General features: G+C 38.7%; 1 protein-coding gene across 9 annotated transcripts in view; it reads left to right on the top strand.

The window, feature by feature from the left end:
• The window catches only part of spidr (scaffold protein involved in DNA repair), a 250,462-nt gene that overhangs the window by 177,309 nt on the left and 53,042 nt on the right, over window positions 1-20,111 (top strand). For 8 of the 9 annotated variants that reach the window (XM_048595620.1, XM_048595614.1, XM_048595617.1 and 5 more), the window contains 3 exons: window positions 6,350-6,511; window positions 16,074-16,161; window positions 18,837-18,995. In XM_048595620.1, coding sequence (XP_048451577.1) covers window positions 6,350-6,511; window positions 16,074-16,161; window positions 18,837-18,995 — 409 coding nt within the window. The remainder of the gene's footprint in view (window positions 1-6,349; window positions 6,512-16,073; window positions 16,162-18,836; window positions 18,996-20,111) is intronic. The other variant, XM_048595616.1, reaches the window with a different exon arrangement.

Genomic DNA, 20,111 nt, shown 5'->3' with positions numbered 1-20,111 from the left:
AAGTGCGCTTATGATAAATATCAGGTAGATGATATAACCAATAACTCGGGTGAAAGTCAAAGGCTTGGTGGGGCAAGCAAAAATTTGTCTAGTTTGCTTTAAGAATTGAAGTATGAGAAAAGACTAGCAACTAACTAAAAGGAATCATAGAACACAGAACCGTACAGCACAGGAATGAGCCCTTTGGCCCACGAAGTGGCCAAATTAAACTAATCCCTCCTGCCTGCCCTTGGTCCATTTCCCTCCATTCCTTGCGCATTCATACGGTTATCTAAAAATCCCTTAAACACCTCTATCGTATCTGTCTGCACCACCACCCCTTGAAATGCATTCCGCATTCCTATCACACTCTGTGTAAAAAAAAAACTTGCCCTTCACATCTCCTTTGAACTTTACCCCTCTTACCTGGAATGCATGTCTGTAGTTTTACACATTTCAACTCTGGGAAGAGGATTCTGACCGTCAACCCTATCTGTGCATCTCATAATCTTATATGTGGAGGTGTTGGTGTTGTTCTGGGGTGGACAAAGTTAGAAGTCACACGACACCAGGTTATAGGTCGTCGTGATTTCAGATAAACTTGTTGGACAATAACCTGGTGTTGTGTGACTTTTAACATAATGTTATGGACTTCTAGCAAGTCTCCCCTCAGCCTTCACTACTCCCAGAGAAAACAACCCGAGTTTTTCTAGCCTCTCCTTATAGCTCATACCCTCTAATCCAGGTAGCATCCTGGTAAACCTCTTCAAAGCCTCCACATCCTTCCTGCAATGTGGTGACCAGAATTGAATGCGATACTCAAAATGTGGCCTAATCAAAGTCTTATAAAGCTGCAACGTGACATCCTGACTCTTGTACTCAATTCCATGACCAATAAAGACAAGCATGCCATACGCCTTCTTTACCACCATACCTACTTGCGTGGCCACTTTCAGGAAGCTATGGACTTAAACCCCAAACTCCTGCTGTACATTAATGCTGTTCAGTGTCCTGCCATTAACTGTATTGTTTTCCTTAACATTTGCTCTCCCAAAGTGCAGCACCTCATTTAAAGGGGTGATAAAAGGGGAAGTGCAACGGATTAGGTACCAAAAAGAGGACTTATGCATGGAGGCAAGATGTACAGCTGAAGTATGTACTGCAACTTCTTTATCTCTGAAGAAGATGCTAACCTGGCGAAAGAGGAGATAATTCAGACAAGGAAGAAAGAACTGAATGAGCTGATAATTGATGAGAAAGTGGTATTGAATATTCTGTCTGTACTTCAAATTAATAAGGCACAAGGATTGGTTGAGGTGCATCCAAGGACACAGGAAAGTGAAAGAGGAAATTATGGAATTATTGACCAAACGTTCCAGTCTTCCTTCAACTCAGGAGTAGTGCCAGAGGACTGGAGAATTGCAAATGTTATGGCCTTATTTAAACAAATACAGTGTAAGGAGAAGCCAAGTCAATTTAACTTCACAGTTTGGAAACTTCTAGAAATAATAATTCAAGGCAAACTTAAAAGTCACATAAACAAATGCAGGTTGGTTAAGGTGTGCCGGCATGGATTTCTGAAAGGAAAATCATTTTTAACTGATTTATTGGTGTTTTTTGAAAGAAGTAACAGAGAGGCTTGATTCAGATAAAGCTATATATGTGTTGTACCTGAAATTCCAAAAGCCATTTGATACAATACCACATGACGGACTTACAAATAAAGTAATAGCGCACAGAATGAAAGGCACAGTAGCAACACTGATATAATATTGATTATATGATAGGAAACAAAACGGTTGGATAAAACATTGGTTACTGAAATGGTATTTGAGCTGGAGGCAGGTTTGTAATGGACTTTCTCAGGGTCAGTGTTGGGACCTTTGTTTTTCCTAATGTATATTAATCTGATTATTAGATTTTGTTGTACAGGGCACAATTTCAAAAGTTGCAGATGATGAAAGCATTTTGAACTGTGTATAGCTTAAAATGGACATAGACAAGTTGGGGTAATGTGTGGGACAAATAGCATGTGAAATTCAATATAGAGAAGTGATAAGTGTTACACCTCACTGGGGTAGCGCACTGTAAATCAAGCCTCACTATTCCTAGAGTCATCACAAAATATACAGGTACACAATATTCCCAATATATCATTTAGACCCTGGGTGAAATGAAATACCAGGTTTCTGTACTTAACAAGAATTACTGTTTATTACAAATCGTTTCTAACTACAGATAAACTATTATGAATGAACAACATACAACTCAACTGATTCAATCTCTCACCCCCTTAAAAAAACAAATCACCCCATGTATACGACAGCAGGATTATTGGCAGATGGAAACACCTGGAAGGCAACTCAATGACCCCTGCTTACAGGGTTTTCTGAGATGATTCTTTTGCCTTGTCAGGACTTGCTGGTCATGAAGCTTCCTGTCCAGGTACTTTTATGTGTTTGCAGGAGGCACAGTGTGACTGACTCTTACTTATAAAGTCTCTGATTTAGTGCTTAAAAGTCACAGAAAGACAGCAACAAATGAGGGAAATAAACTAGCTTCCTCCAGGCTTACGGTGTTTTTACTGCAGAGAAAAGGATAGTTCCTTCTTTTTGGAAGGTACAATAGCTTCTATCAAAGTATTCACACTCACAAGCTGTTCAGTTACCTGGAATCCAGTTGCATTGTTCTTGGCAAACGTTTGTTATTGACAACTGGTCACCATTCAGCTTTTTGTTGCCAGTCAAATTCCCTTTGCACACTCATCTGACTCCAGCATGTCTGTGGTAATCTCCCCAATGTTTGAGCAATGTTTTAGCAGGTCAAACAATACTTATGATGAATGTCAGGTCATTTGCTTTTAAAGCCTGCAGTAATCTTTTCACAGTCTTTGGTTTTTAAACAGTTCTGTCACCGTTTCAGTCCACAATAAAAAACACGGAAAAATAAGAAGATACCGTCTTCACACTGGAAAAACATGGAAAGACAATATTAAAACAAGGTGAAATTCTAAAATTGACCCAGAAGCAAAGGGACATATTTATATGTACATAAATTATTGAAGGTGCAGGGCAGGTTGAAATCATGGTTACATATACTTAGAATACAAATGTACAATATATTTATTAATGGGAGCACAGAGTGCAAGAGCAAGGAGTTTATGTTAATCTTAAAGGAAATGTTGATTCAACCTAAACTGGAGTATTGTTTTCTGTTTAGAGAACACTTTTGGAAAGATAGGAATTCATGCAAAACCATGGAGTAAAGATTGTTATGAATGGCTCAAGGGATGAGGGATTTGAGTTATGTAGTTAGTTTGAAGAAGTTGGGATTATGTGCCTTGGAGAAGGAAGGTTGAGAGATTTGAAAGATATATTCAAAATCAAAAGCAGTCTCTTCCGGTAGGAGTGTTCAGAATGAGAGAGCAGAGATTTAATTGGCAGAAGAACTGATGGAGACATGAGGACAGTTTCCTTTCATGCATTGTGTATAGGCTGCCTGTGATTGTGGTGGAGACAGGCAATCAAGGCCAAGAATTAGATTATTATATGAAAAGGAAATGTGCAGTTTACAGGAAGAAACTGGTGAAGTGGCACTAGTTACATTGCTCATTTGGAGAGTCGGTGTATGGCAAGCCAAATGGCTTCTTCTGTGCTGTAACAGTTCTGTCACGTTTACCATGATAGAGTGAAACACAAATTATACTTGAATGGAAAGCTGTGGGAGTTGCATAATGTAACTTTGAACAAGATTTTCATTTATATAGCACTTCCTAATCTTCAAAATTCTTAAAGTACATTACAGCCTGTAGTATATTTTGAATACATTCACATTTTCAATAAATGAATATAAACATACTAAACATGATCATTTTATTCTCTTTTATCTGGAAATTATTTGGATTCTTAACCCTAGCTGTAGTGATTGTAACAAGGTCAGCCAGATGGACCCCATAGAATATGAGTTCCCTGATCAGGACTGTTAATTTGGTCGAATCAGAGTCCTGGCTGACACATATAAACAAGAGTGTCAGACAATTTGTTCACTCTGAGGGAGCTGGATAAGTGACAAGGACTCTCCACTTGTAAACAGAGGTTGACTTGGTGACGGGACACCAGCTTCTGTGGAGTTATTTCACTAGCAAACTTCTTTAACACAGATTGTGAATTTTTGTAATTAACAGAATAAAAGGCCATTAATAAAAAACTGCTTGCAAACCATGATACTTTGCAAGGATGTAAATAATGCAGACTGAATTTTGCTGGTTGATAGCAAAAATAAAAATAAATTAAGTCACTTTGAATATTTAATGGAAACACTTTCATGATTTTCCTTTCTTGCCAACATGTATATTTACAGCTTGAGACATTACTCCGCCATGTTGGCAGATCTTTATCTTGCTCCCTTCCACTGATGACAGACCTAAAAAAAAATGAGCCAGTCTGGAGATCCAACCTTTCCCAGTTCAGTTCCAACATTTTCCACTCATTGTGCTACAAATCTAGTAACAATCCTGTCAGTGCCACTAGTCCCATGCCTTCCTTCATCTTGATAACTCTCATCTGTACTGTCAACCATGATGTACCAGCCTGATAAATTTAGCAAAGCATTCTCACCATATATCATCAACATTGAATGTCTAAGAGTTAAGAAACAATTTAAAGACTAAAAGGGTACATGTAACAGGAAAAACTATTTGGAAATGAGTATAGTAGGATTTGATTGCAGCAGTAAAGAAGTCTTACTGCAGTTATATGCAGCCTTCATGAGACCACATCTGGAATAGTATGTGCAATTTCGGTCACCTCACCTGCAGAAAGATGCAGTTGCCGTAGAGGGATTACAGCAAAGGTTCACCAAATTAATTTCTGGGAAATAGGGATTATCCTATGAGGTAAGATATGGAATTGTTTTTGTTTGCTCATGATATGTGGGCATTGCTGTCCAGGCCAGTATTTATTGCCCATTTCTAATTGCTTTGGAGAAGGTGGTGAGATGCCTTCTTCAACCCCTGCATTCCTTCAATGTAGGAGCATTTACTATGCAGTTAGGACAGTTATAAACTAAGCCAAGTTTAGTTGCCTGTATGGCTGGTTTGCAATACAGAGTGACACCAACAGTGCGGATTTAAGTCTCATACCAACTGAGGTCCCCATGAATGGCTCAACTTTTCAACCCCGCTGCTTGTCTGATGTGTAGTGACTCTCAGGTGGAACTCACCACCTCCAAAACCAGAGGACATGTATGAGGAATTTGTTCACTCAGAGTGTGGTGAATCTTTAGAATTTTTGCCCTAGAGGGCTGTGGAATCATAGATGTCGAGTATATTCAAGATTGATATTGATAAGTTTCTATATATTAAGAACATCAAATGATATGGAGACAGAAATGTAATGAAGCAAAATGTTAGCAATGACCTCTTTGGAAACAGGAATGGGATAAAAAGACTGACCCACAGCTGCTCTTATTTCTTACTCCCCAGCACTGGTAAACTTCATCTAGAACAGTGGAAGAGTAGCACCAAAAGCTTGGCTGACCTAACAACTAATTAAGAGGTTTTTCAAGGCCATATTCAGATTTTGGCCATGGTGCAGCGGCTGAATTTGGGGTCAGGAAATAGAAGGTGAATGCACATCATGAAACTCATCATGGGTTATGTGCAGAGGAGATCTTGGCTTACAAGTACCATAGAGTCAGTGAAGGTTGCAGAAAGACTTCATGATGCGTGGTCAGCATGAAGGCAGCAGCTGGCAATAGGGGAAATGGCTGTCAGATGTCAGGTTCAGAGGTAATGAGAAACATCACCATAGGAAGGGTGGAGGCCTAGCACAATGAAGTGAAGGGAGAGGAATGGCCGTGAGGATATTGAGACCATGTCTCAGCATAAGATCTACTACTAAAGATTGAGCAAATATGGGATGACTGAGAACTGTGGCACTCCAGGCAATTGGTCAGTAAGATTTACATGCAGAAAGCTATACACCTCACAGCATATCATATGTCTTGCTATTTTCTGTCAGTAGCCATCAAAGTCATTGTTTACTGAAATCTAGGCAAAGTAGAAAGTGTACCATCATTTGCACAACTTTGTTAATCCAAATCTTCAACTTCTGCTGTGCCAACAACTCAACAATATAAATCTAGCCCAGTGGTTCTTGCATAGCTGCTGTTCCCAGCATCTAAAAATCAAACTATTTTAGTGGAGTAAACTAAGTAATTATACAAGGCCAATCGTTGAAATAAAATTGCATTAATGACAAATGGTTAACAATAAATGGCTGGGTCACAGTGAAAATAAAATTTATCTCAAAGGTCAAGGTAACTGAACCAGAACTCAAGCTAATAAGTTTAAAGCTTTTTTTTCTTATAGGTTATGTTTTCTAGTGCAAGACATGTATGGTTTGTTTGGTGAAGTTCATCATCATACATTCTGCTCATTGGAAGAGGACTTGCAGGTGCAAAATGCCTGCTGGGAAGGAAAGGCATGCTACCTAACGGGAATGAAGGTTCTACAGAGAACAACAAGAGGGAGGTAAGCATCCCAAAAATGTGTTTGCATTAAAGGATCCTATACTTTTAAGGTGTTATTTCTTGCAAAATAATCAGATTTACAGTGCACCAAAGAATTCCTGGATTCTCGATACTTTTGATCCATATGACATGTAAGATCTTAGCCTTGAAATTACAGTGTTATTGATGGCAAAGCTGTCATATTTTATAGGCCTGTTGGCTTAGAATGTGTAACATTAGTAGTACTATTGACAGTACTACTGGCATTTGTGATTTGTGCATGATATTGCTTAGACATACGATCTGTTGGTGTATAGCTTTTCTTCGTGGGTCTCAAAATAGCACAGAAGGTACCATTTCAAAGTTAGTGCAATTGGAGATATAGATTACCACTTTATAGTGGGAAGGCAGTTAATCATAAATCATGTTGATCCTTGTACTTTACCCTCAAGAGTAAAGAGATTTAGGAGTTATCTAATTAGAACAAAGTTTGAAGTTCAGAACGGTAGATGACTTATGTAGACGGACGTTGTAATGTGTTGCCAGTTTATGATGTCACCATATAATAACGCTATTTGGCTGAACATCCTATGTTCATATTATTTTGTAGGTTAAATGTGCTGCTTTATGCCAAGAAGGGTACAGGAAAATTAATCGTTTAACTCATGCCATATTCTTAATGTTAAATGCTAAATGCTAACTACTTTGGTAGTTGTTTAAATATATAACCAGCACCACGCATTTGTCAGGTAAAAGGCTTTAGCAGCTTAGTATGCTCATCATACTGCATCTTACTTAATGTTTGTGTTTATATGTACGATTAAACAACGTGTTTTAGAAACTTAGCTGATCAATAATTTAAGCAAATAATTTCTTACTTCATGCCAATTTGTTCAGTAAGGTTTATAATGATTTATGATGTCTTGCCTGGTAAAATAAAAGCTATGACAATAATCATGTGAACTACTGCAAACATAATGAGATTCTGTTATAAATCAGGTCTCAAAAGGGTTCCTTTGAAACGTAATATAACAGAAATGGCTGTCAATATTGTACATTGAATTCGACAATTATTCGAGATTTGGTAAAGATTTAGCTACAGTAGCCTAATTCAATAGTGCTATTTTTTGGATCGAGATTGAAATATGTCATGGCAATACACGTTGATTTGTTGTTTCTGGAGAAGAATGTAACGTAAAGTCGTCATGGTCCCAGAGGGCAATAGGGTTGCTTTCTCATTGGAGCGAGATGACTGGTGGTGACTTTAACCTGAGGGTCACCACACCTCAGGTGAGATTGAGAAAGTGGGTACCTCATGGTATCTCAGCTGATGCAGGAATTGAACTGCGCTGTTGGCATCGCTCTGTATGGCAAACTAGCCATCTAGCCAACTGAGCAAACAGATTAGCCAGCAAACAGACTCTTGAAAGAGATTGTGATCCTGTGTGCTATGTCAAAATTTAATTTGTTACTGACAAAGGGATTCACATATACGTTGTTTAGCCGTAACTGCAGTCACTGACTGTCCCTGAATTTGTGGGCAACATCAACTCGGTGTCATCGGTTTCAACCATGGGTCTTGATAGAAACTGGGTGATTCTCATCCTGTAGATGTTGGGACGCATGTGGCAGGTAGTCCCAGGAGGTAGCAGGATATGGAGTGCAGGACTTGCTTCCTTCTTTTTCTCTGTATGCTGTTGTACCTCACCATTGAGATGTTGGGAGTCAAAGCATGATGCAGCTCGATGGATAAGTTGTTACCATTCTGAACAATTGGCAGAAAGGTCATCCCAATCATTAACGTCAATGTCACCGAACTTAGAGAGTCTGAAAGTATCTTTGAAATGTTTTCTTTGTCCTCCTATGCAGGGTTGATCATTTAAGAGCTGAGAGAACAGTACCTGCTGGGGAGAGGATTTTTGCCCATTAGGCACAGTTTTTAGTCTATCAACATTGACTTTGCAGGTGATTTGCCTGAATGTTTGTGTATTTAGCTTCAAGAAGGTCAGTAGTGCATGTTTGACTGTCTGTTCATTATAGCTGCAGTGGGGACATTTCTGGTGGAATTTCTCTAGCACTCTTACATGTTGCAGATACTCATAACCCAATTCTCACTGCAGGCGTGCTGTGACAGTAACTACTGTGTACGCTAGGACTTTTTGTTGACTTAGAAAAGTTTTTATTATCAGACATTCACTATCATGGTTTGCAGAATGCTGAGTTGACAAAACTTGATTGGATTGTTGGATCTTTTATTCGATGGTGGCCTTTTGGGAGATATAGCTGCCAAGGTATATGAAATGCTTGATGTATTGCTAAACTCTCTACTTCACCAAAAAGGGGAGGTAAAATATTTGGCTGACCAGATGTAGATTGATATTAGTTTTGTTGTGGCAATATTTAAGGAAGGATCAAATTTTTCTTTGTAAAATCAAAGAGATTAAGTTTGGCTTTGAAATCTGGTGAAGAGTGGGCAACAACACTGAACTCATGGATGTCAAAGGAGGCATGTTTTGTACAGAGTCATCTGAGGTTAATAAGTTCTCCATCTAGACACATTTGATACTTCAAATGTTAGAACACTTATAGATAATCTTAGCAGTGATTGGCAAGACAAGAACCGCAGTCATATCCAGTAAACTGTCAAGACTCCAATTTGACATTGCATCACTCAGTGAGGCTTTATATCTCGGGTTGGGCAGCTAAGAGAACAAGCTGGGAATTTCCCTTCTTCTGAGAGGAAAAGCTGACAGCAAACATCATGTTCACGTAAATGATCTTGCTATTCATTAATTCATCTTAGATGTAGTTTCAGAACTCACCAACTGTATAAATGAAAGACTCCTAACACTTTGCATCCAGAACCAAGATACCATCTTTGATTGAGATGAAGGTGTTGAGAAAATATCTATTCTGACATTCATTTCAAAAGAGGAAAACTTTATTGTTCTTGGGGCCTTTTTTTGACAAGGTTTGTTGTGACCTGCGATTATTTAGTGTGGAAACACAGAGAAATAAAGGAGAGAAAATACAATTATAATGACGTCCACCTACTGACAAAGTATGCTCAGCATGGCCTCATTAAAACAAACATATCCTTCCACCACAAAGACAAATATAAAATCGCAGGAGGCTTCCTGTATCAAAGCACTGGCAGATCCAGAATTATGTTGTTTGGATAAAACATCTGAGTGATGTCAGTATCACTCGAACCACACATGGGACTGATGCCTTGTATAAGGCCTTAAGATGTAGGAACAGAAGCAAGCCATTCAATCAGTTGAGTCTGTTCTGGCATTCGCTGACATTCTGACTGATCTGAAATTCCTCAACACCACTGCTTTTTCAAATTGCCCTTGATTCTCTTGCTGATTAAAAAATGTCAATCTTAGCCTTGAATATACTTAATGACCCAGCCTTTGCAATCCTCTACAATAAAGAATTCCACAAATTCATTACCCTCTGTGGGAAGAAATTCCTCCTCATCTCCGGCTAAAACAGGTACCTGCTTCTTCTGAGACTATGCCCTCTGGTCCTAGACTCTCCCACCTGTATCTGCCCTGTCAAATCACCTAAGAATCTTGTATGCTGTAATAATGCCACCTCTCATTCTTCTAAACTCCAAAGAGTGCAAACCCAGTCAACTCAACCTTGCCTCATGAGACTGTCCCTCCATATCCGCGATCAGCTTAATAAATCTTCTGTGGACTGTCTCAATACTGGTATATCATTCCTTAGATAAGGGGGCCCAAAACTGTTCACAGTGTTCCATCTGTGGTCTGACTAGTACCTAGTAAAGTGTTAGCAAAACTTTCCTATTTTCTACTCCATTCACTTTTAAATAAAAGTCAATGTTCTATTTGCCTTTCCTGTTACCTTCTGAACTTGTATGCTAGCTTTTTGTATGTCCCACAACTCCTAAATCCCTCTGCAGCTTTTTATAGCCTTTCTTCATTTAATTGCCCGTAGTGTCCAGGGATATTTAGGTTAGGTAGGTTAGACGTGGGGAAATGCAGGGGTAGGGGAATGAGTCGGGGTGGGATGCTTTTCAGAGGGGCAGTATGGACTGGTTGGGCTGAATGGCCTATTTTCACACTGTAGGAATTCTATGATTTATGATAAATCTGTCATCCTCACCTGGTCTGGCCTAAATGTGACTCCAGATCTACAGTAATGTGTTTAACTCTCAACTGCTGTCTGAAATGGCCTAGCAAGCCACTCAGTTGTACCAAATGCTACAAAGTCACAACAAATAAATGAAACTGGATGGACCAACTGGCCTGACAGAGTTATATTCACAGAATCATAAATTACAGACAATGACACAGGCACCACCATCTCTATCCTTGGATATGTCCTGTCCTACCAGTATTTAATTGGTCATCTTGGTAACTGGTAAAAGATGTTTTTATTTTAACTGTTGCCTGTGGTGTATTGGAATGAGAGCACCAATGCCTTAGTTGTAAACAGCTGTCACTGTCTAATTTTCACATACTATCACAAAAACAGCAAGTGCTGGAGAAACTCAGCAGGTCTGGCAGCATCTGTAGAGAGGGAAAAAGAGTTAGCATTTCAAGTCCAGTGACCTTTCATCAGAGCTGTAATATACCTTCAGTGTTTTAATAGTTCTTAGCTTAGTTGACATTTATTTATTTGGATATGGCCTAGCTTCTTCAAAAGTTGCATTTAATTTTCATGAAAGTGAATACTATAATATTGATACCACAATAATGTGCTACTTATTTTGTTGCTTTGAATCTTTTTGAAAACTGGATAGGGTGATTGTTGATTAGCAGATATTGGCAGATGAATTGGTTGTGAAATATCAACCTCAGCAAGTTACAGCCTGCTCTACTTAACACTTCAGTGCCTTTGTTTTGAATATGCTGTTCAATGTAATACTAAACCCTGGTTGAGCAGGTTCTTCCTCTTCCGAAAGACTCTTCGCAGACTAAGACAGTCACTGTCCAGTGCAATATGTAAGAAACAGAAGTTAGTCAGGGTGTGACATTTTGGCAAATTAGTTTTTCTTAATGGTGCTTTTTTTTAACATAAGATTTGAAAGTCTGCTCTCGATCATCAGAATTGTGATAAGAGGTGCCGTTGACAGAATAGTGATGGAAGGTATCAGTGGCATTTACACAACAACAATTTGCTCACTGGTGCTGCAAAGTGGACTAAAGGGTTGAATTGGAGCGGTAAGGTGAGAGGGACCACCTTTATGATGAAGACTGCATTTGACTGAACGCGGTATCAAGAAGCCTGAGTAGAATTATTGTCAATGGGAACAGTGGAAAACCTCTCCACTCATTGGACTCAATATTTGCCACAAAGGAAAGCTGTTGTGGCTCTTCAACTCAACCACACAACATCGATGCATGAATTCTTTAGGCTAGTGGCCAGGCTCCAAACATCTTCATCAGTGATTTCCCTTTGTCATTTTGGGCAGAATGGCTGTTGATGATTGCACAATGTTCAGCACTGTTCACGCCTACTCAAACACAGAATTGATCTGTGTCAGAATGCAGCAAAACCTGGGCAATGTTCAAACTTAGGCTGATAAATCATAGAGATCATAGAATTCCCACAGTGTGGAAACAGGCCCTTCGACGCAACAAGTCCACACCGACCATCAGATCATCCCACCCAGACCCATCCCACATAACCCACCTAATCTACACGTCCCTGAACACTACAGGAAATTTAGCATGGCCAATCCACCTAGCCTGCACAACTTTGGACTGTGGGAGGAAACCGGAGCACTCGGAGGAAACCCACGCAGACACTGAGAATGTGCATACTCCACACAGACAGTCACCCGAGGCTGGAATTGAACCCGGGTCCCTGGCACTGTGAGGCAGCAGTGCTAACCACTGAGCCACTGTGCCACCTGACAAGTCATATTCATATTATACAAGTTCCAGGCAATTATGTTTCCAATAAGAGAGAATCTAACCATCTGCCCCTTACACTAGATGGTATTATCATTGAATATCCCACTACCAATGTCCTAAAGGTTACCATGGACCAAAAACTTAACTGGACTAGCCACAGTAAGAAGATCAGAGGTTGAGAATTCTGTGAAGAGTAACTCACTTCTTGACTTCCCAAAGCTTGTCCACCATCCGCAGACCATCAATGTGTAACAGAACACACTCATTTGCCTGAATGAGTGCAGCTTCAACTCTCAAGAAGCTCAACACCATCTGGAATAAAACGACATGTTTGATCTGAACCCATCCACAATTTAAATGTGCACTCACTCTGCCACTGACATACAGTGGCAACAGTGTGTACCATATACTGTAGCAACTGGCAAAGCCCCATTGACAATACCTTCTAATCCACACAAATTTTACCATCCAAAAGGGCACATGGACAACTTGATCTCCTGCAAATTTCCCTTCAAGTTACGTATCATCCTGTCTTAAAAATATATCATGTTCCCTAAGTGTTGTTGGGCCAAAATCCTGAAATTCCCTCCCTAAGAGCACAATGGGTCCAACTAACTCCACAGATTGTAGAGATTCAAGAAGGCAGAACGGTACCACTTTCTCATGTTCAATTAGAGATAGTAAATACTGCCTTTGCCAATGGCACCCATATCCCATGAACAATAATAGTAAAAATATGGTAATCTTCTTGCTGATGCTCATTGGTTCACATGTAAACTTAGGTCAATCTGCAGAAATACCAATTTTCTTTTGGAGTAGGACATTTTTATTGTCTCTTGTGTCAATACAGCCATCTGATTTTTTGGACTTAAGGTCGTAAACATTCTTGCAGCAACATGTCTACTAGAAGCTGCTGATTTCTTCTTGTGTCTTCTAAGTAGACCTTCTTGGAGGTGAAATGTTGCAGTTGTTCAGGAGTTAATAGTGGGACCATGTTAATGAGAACCTCCTGAAAGACCAAACCATTTAAATTTTCCCTTTAGCTGTTTTGCCAAATAAATAGACACTCAATGATTACTGAGTTATGATTGACTGCAATTAACTGTATTCCTAGTAAATTAGAGTGATCCTATGGAAAACAATTTCAAGGTTGTGCTGGCTTTGTTAGGCACTGTTGTTGCTGTTACAATTTTTGAGGTAGCCTTAAGGTTTGTTTTCAAAAGCCAGAATGTCATTCAGGGGCTAGCAACTTAAGTACATGCTCCCCAGCATAGCTCCTAGCTTTGTTGATGATATGGAGACAAGTGCCTTTTTCCTTGTTTGTACTGGTAGGAATGTTATTTTTTTCTCCTATACTGCCAGATGAGTCAAGCTGGTGTTGCTCCTCCATTTCTTCCTATAGACAAATAAAAACCGTGGAGTGTCCAATGTGAATTTCTTAAGGTTCCTTTGTAAGTCCACAATAGTAGAGTACAAGTTTTACATCTGTGAGGTCCCACATTCATCTGCCAGCATCTCTGTACTCTTTACGTTGCAAATTTATGGACTGGATTACTGGAATGGATAGTTGAATAAGACATCTTAAATTTGTTTTAAGGAGAACTAGGTAAATTCTTGTCAAAAAGTAGGATTTAGTATTCTTAAAAAGGCGAAGAGATGAGAGAGACCTGTTCGGACATGTGAGGAAAAAAATTGGCTCACCTCTTTCTAATTCCCTCTAGTTGGTCACAAAAAATGTTTTTATTTGTATGCAGCTATCGTACTTCAGTTAAAACATATTTACCTAGATCAAAATTGTGGAGCGAAATGACAAAGTCTGCTTGAGTGAAAGAAACAGTAGTTTTATTACCTACCAACCCTAAGTAAAGTAATAAAAACACATCGAATACACGCACATGTACAAACGCAGGTAATAGCTTTTAAAAAATGTCAGAGCTGGACAGTATGAATAGGGTACTCAGTTTTTTTTAGAAAAAGGTTCTTGGGGACTTTGAGATATTAGATTTTAAACGTGAGGCCAGTTGTTTAATTGTTGACTCATATTCCACAGCATTGACAAAGTTTGTAGATCCTGAGTTCGTGATGAATGGTTGTTATCCCAAGTTACTTTTTAACTGGGCATGAACTTCGAGATTGAGGGCCAGGGAGAGAACACCTTGAAGTGTCCTTGCTATTGTCACCTCACGTTGCTTTTTCTCTGCTTTGCTCCTAAAGCAGCTGTTCTCACAGGACCATTTGCAAACTCCTGAATCTGCTCTGCTGTTCTTCCTAACTGAAAGCTCCATAGTTAAACTTTCATTTCCAAGTATGTGGATTTATCATGCAATTGCACATAAAATAAAGAGATGCAAATTCCTTGACACTGACTCAGTTGACTAGTTTTTTCAGTTTTTAGATAACATGGTAGTCACAGTGTGCAGCCAGCTTTATTTATTTCATTTGATTTCTCTGGATTGACACAACCCGTGATCAGGTGACCACAGCAGCTACCCTAGTTCAGTATTTGTATGCTTTTTTAATAAAAATATTAGTCCGTGAAGGCCTCTGATATTAAAATTAGGTGATAAAAGTTTAATTACGATAGCCCATGTTTACCATTATCAGAACAGGCCTTGTTGAGATGGGTTTGAGAAACAATAATTAAATAAAGAGAGAACTAAGCAATTAAAGCATCATGGGCAACTCAAAAATGAACTAGTATTACTGGATGAGAAGAGAATGAAAGAACTGACCTGTTGTGAGATGTAATGGCAGAGACTAGAGGAATACAGAAACTGTTGTGTGGGGAGCAAAGTGACAAGTGTGCATTGGCACAATTTATTGTTCAGTAAGGAAAGGAAAAGAGCTGTAGGAATGCGAGGGTACACTTATTGTTCTTCCATGAACAGGAGGGCTTGGTTGCTGTCAGAGGACAGAGGACACAACAAAACAACACATCTCTTTACAGCATAAGCAACATATTCAAGGAGATTTGAAACTAGAATTTAAAAATCTTACGCACAAAGGTTTAAAAATACAGAAAATACAGAGCTAAGAAATAATTTTATTGTATATATGTATTTTTGCATTTACACGTTCACTGAGGAAAACACTGGGCTGTCAAGAGAAGGTGTAGGACATGATACAAATGCAGCGTTTCCTTTTTTCCTTTATCCTAACCAAGCTCTCAGAAATATTTAAACATTGATGTGCCAGCCATGACACTCGATACTTGAGTTAAATGGTTTTGTGCTCGAGACCCACTGTAGAGCACAAGCACAGCACTGCGATGCAGTTGCAAGGGTATGCTCCAGTGTCAAAAGTGCTTTTTAAATGAGATCTTAAATCAAAGCCTCTCAGGTAATGTAAAAGTTCCATGGCACTATTTTGAAGAGTAGGGAGGTATCTCTTGTATACTAGTCAATATTTATCTGTCATTCAGCATCACAAAACTGATTGCCTGGCCATTATCCAGTATTACTGCTGTTTGCTACTCTCAGATTGGCTGCTGCATTTCCTGCATTATAGCAGTGAATATACTTCAAAAGTACTTAATTAGCTACATCCAGAGTCTTGAAGGGACTAAATAAATTCACATCTTTCACTTCTTTAGATCAAATGGTCATCAGAATATGTTTTTTGCTTGCTATTTGTGATTTTTATGTAAGGAAAATTTCATTGTTTTCATTTGACTTGTATTTTATCTCTCAGGTCTTCAGGACTGTTCAGTCTGATTGATAGTCTTTGGCCTCCATTGATTTCTCCAAAGGTCCATGGCCAAAGCCAAGGCAGCCAAGAGGTAACGTGAGAGGGTTTCTTTTACTGATTTAAGACAAGGAGGTCAGTTTATTCAGGAGATATTTGGGCAGGATTTCAATTTAAGTTAGTACAAAACAGATAATGGAATCAAACGTGAGATAACAAGGTGTAGAGCTGGATGAACACAGCAGGCCAAGCAACATCAGAGGAGCAGGAAGGCTGATGTTTCGGGTCTAGACCCTAGTCTGGACCCGAAATGTCATCTTTCCTGCTCCTCTGATGCTGCTTGGCCTGCTGTGTTCATCCAGCTCTACACCTTGTTATCTCAGATTCTCCAGCATCGGCAGTTCCTACTATCTCTGTAACAATGGAATCAAATGTGATTTGGTTTTCTTGACAACAACAGGGCAAAGTTTATTTATATTCATCTTTTCCTTCACTAATATTCCTCAGTCTAGACTAAGTAAGAATGTTCATACTGCATAATAGTAGGAGTGGGAAACACTTCTCCTTTAGCAAATTTCATCAACAGAGTGACTCTTAGATATTCCTATATAAACTGAAAACTGGCAGATTCCTGCGTAAGAACAAATGGGAAGCGTTTTTCAGTATATCTATCTTTTATTCCTGCAAACACTGGGGCCAAATCTTGAATGCCAACAGCAACAAAAGGGCTGTTCAACTCCTGTATTTATTTATTTTTTTATTCTTGGGAAGTGACTGCAGTGACTGGGAACTTAAATCCTGTGTCAGATGCTGGTAAGACTTGGAAGGAAAATAAAAAAAAATTGGCCCTACTTCAAAAGAGGGCCTCCTAGAATCAAGGTGTTCACATTCTGAAAAGTCACACCCAAAATGTCTGTTGTTAAAAGCTAATTGGGTGCTGAAATTGCATTATTGCCCTTTGTTATTTGCCACACTAATAGTCTTGAATGAGTTGCAGGACTAAAGTTTCCACACAATTTCATATAAAAGGATATCACAATCTGCAGATGTTAAATGGCAACTAATGCAACTCATAATAGTGTGTGACTGTCTCCTACTGCTCCGCTTTAGATAGAAACACAATCCAGAGTTACATTGCTGCTTTTACACTGTGAATCCAAAATCACTTAGTATGAATAACAACATAGTTGCGTAACTGCAATTTAACTGAAACATAAATGGTGTTTTCCAGCTTTTTTTCGTGTTTGACTTAAAATTCTTTTAACAGCCTTCGGCAAATGGATTAAGATCCTTGTTCTGGAGCCATTTCTCAAATTTGCTAAATACAGCCAAATGTAAAATGGACCAGAAAATATATATATTTTAGTTGCTATTATAGCAATTAGTAGTAACTTTGAAATTAAACTGACCATTGAAACATTGCATGGTATTAGGCCCATGATCATTTTCAACAAAGTGAAACAACCAAAATTCACTTCTTAACATGATATGGACTGCAGTGGTCAAAGAAAATGGTTCACCACTTTGTGAAGGAAATTTAGGGATAGGCAACAAACACTAGTATTTCTAGTGAAGCTAACATCCTTGACCAATTTTAAAAAAAAATCTTCACTTTCCTTGTTAAACTTGTCTGATATGTTTCTTTCATAAAAAATCCATTACTTGGTTGATTACTTTCACTGTATTGAAGGTGATTAATAAAATTTTAAAAATTCTGTTTGCATTAAATGCATTACAATTTTTAACAAAAAAATCTTTAACGGTTCTAGCGATGCTTGTAAGCGTGGGAGCGTAGGACTTAAGAACTGAAGGAGAGGTAGGATATTTGACCCTTTAAGCCAGCTCTGCCATTCAGTAAGATCATGGCTTATCCGTTGTTGGTCTGAACTCCAGTTCCCTCTGCCCTATTAACTTGGACTCCCTTGTCTATCAAAAATCCATCTAACTCAGCCTTAAAAAACATTAATGATTCAGCCTCCACTGTTCTCTAGGGAAGAGAATTCTGCAGACTTACATCTTTCTGAAAGAAAATAATTCTCATCATCATCTTCTATGGCGGCACAGTGGCTCAGTGGATAGCACTGCAGCCTCTTGGCGCCAGGGACCTGGGTTTGATTCCACCCTTGGAATCCTCTCTGTGTAGAGTTTGCACGTTCTCCCTGTGTCTGCATGAGTTTCTGCCGGGTGCTCCAGTTTACTCCCACAGTCCAAAGATGTGCAAGTTAGGTGGATTGACAGTGTAAATTGCCCATGGTGTTGAAGGATGTGTAGGTTAGCCATGGGAAGTGCAGGGTTACAGGGATAGGGTAGGGGATGGGTCTGAATGGAATGCTGTTCGGAGAGTCGGCGTAGGCTTCTGGGCTGAATGACCTGTTTCCACACTGTAGGGATTCTAGGAATTCTTCTCAAAAGCAGGCCCACTTCTTAAACTGAACAAGAGGAAACATACCCAAAGAATCCATTCTATCCAGTCTTCAGGATCTTATATTTTTTTAATAAAATCATTTATCATTCATTTAAACTCCAACCTTTCCAAGCTTTCTTGATTAGATAAGCACGTTATCCCAAGAATGAATTGAGTGAACCTTCTTTATGCATGCTTTCATCATGTCTCCTTTATTGTCATCAGAAAGTGACAATTCCCTTCCAATTGTCAATGCTCACATTCATAAATAGAGAAAAAAAATGTGGAAAGCATTCAGTCTGTTGCAATATTTGCAATTATGAATAAAACTAATATGTCTAACACAGGGTAATGTTTTTTTCTAGCTCATAGATTTGACCACTGATGTACAATTGCCTGCTCCAAGTTTTTGCTATGTTCTTGCACCTCTTCCAGGGGAGGGGGGAATAAATGTGCTTCAGGATGAAAATGTCTCTAACCTCTACCGGCCTTCAGCATTGCACAATTTAAAGCATATTCTTCAGGTAATTGAATGATCTATGAATATGTCAAATAATTTCAGACTTCAATGTAAGAATTGATTTTGGTCCTGTTTGTGATAATGGTGTGAGCAAAATATTTGATCTACTTAGTTGTTTCAATCTATTAGCCTTAATTATTGCAGAGTCCAATATAAAAATTCTATCCTTTTAAAATTAAATTAATAAAACAGCAGGTATGACACTGTGTGATGAACTAGATGACCTGGATTAAAAGCCAGCTTCTGCAGAAAATTTAGACTGAGGCTTATTCCAGCTTGTCAATGTGACTCGAGACATAAGGGTCTTAATAATTTAGGGGTAGCTATTTAAGTTGTGTACAAGCTAAGAATATTTTCTAAATGTCACAGAGGTGGTTTATGTCGCAAGTGTCCTTTAAGTCAAGGTAGGTTGCTTGAGTGCAGGAACATAATGGCATAAAGGAAAGCGAAAGATACAACATGAATATGATAATTGTTTTAAATTTGAGAACAATTATTTTATCCAGTTTTTTGTTATTTTACACATCTGGCATTTAGTAATGTAACAGTTTATTCCTCGTGTGATAGAACATATAATACTTCTATATTCAAAGTGTTAGGACTGGAGTTGTTTTAATTGTCCACCTGTGGATCACTCATTCCAACTACCAAGATTATTGCAATTATTGCAATGTTACATTTTGGCCCTTTCACCCAGTGTGTTTCCACCATTAAAGGATTTTGGAACTGACTTTTGGCATTGTATTTTAAAGCAAAATAATTTGCACCATTTTTTTTATAGTATAGTTAGAAGGTATAAACATTTAATGTCTACTTAAATCTGATGAGCTACTTTGGAAGTGTCACAGTTCACATCTATCATCCCTCACAAACCATTTACCCAGGATAGCTAAGTGGAGTAAAGTAATTTGATGTCATAATCCAGGTGGGCAACAAATATTTATAAGCATACTGAGGAGGGTGATTTCATTCATGTGCGCCCACTACACGATCTGTGGAGAGTATACACCTGTGCAAAAGACTAGTAACTTCGTTTGACAGATTGTTGGAGATTCCTGCCTGGGAAAATAGCAGAGACATTGCCTTTTTTGACTTCATTGAGGTTTTGGAAAAAGAGCTG

The sequence above is a fragment of the Rhincodon typus genome, chromosome 4 (genome assembly GCF_021869965.1).
Source record: "Rhincodon typus isolate 14 chromosome 4, sRhiTyp1.1, whole genome shotgun sequence".
NCBI lineage: Eukaryota > Metazoa > Chordata > Chondrichthyes > Orectolobiformes > Rhincodontidae > Rhincodon > Rhincodon typus.
Note: the sequence above shows the minus strand (reverse complement) of the source record. Positions and strands in the feature narration are given on the sequence as shown.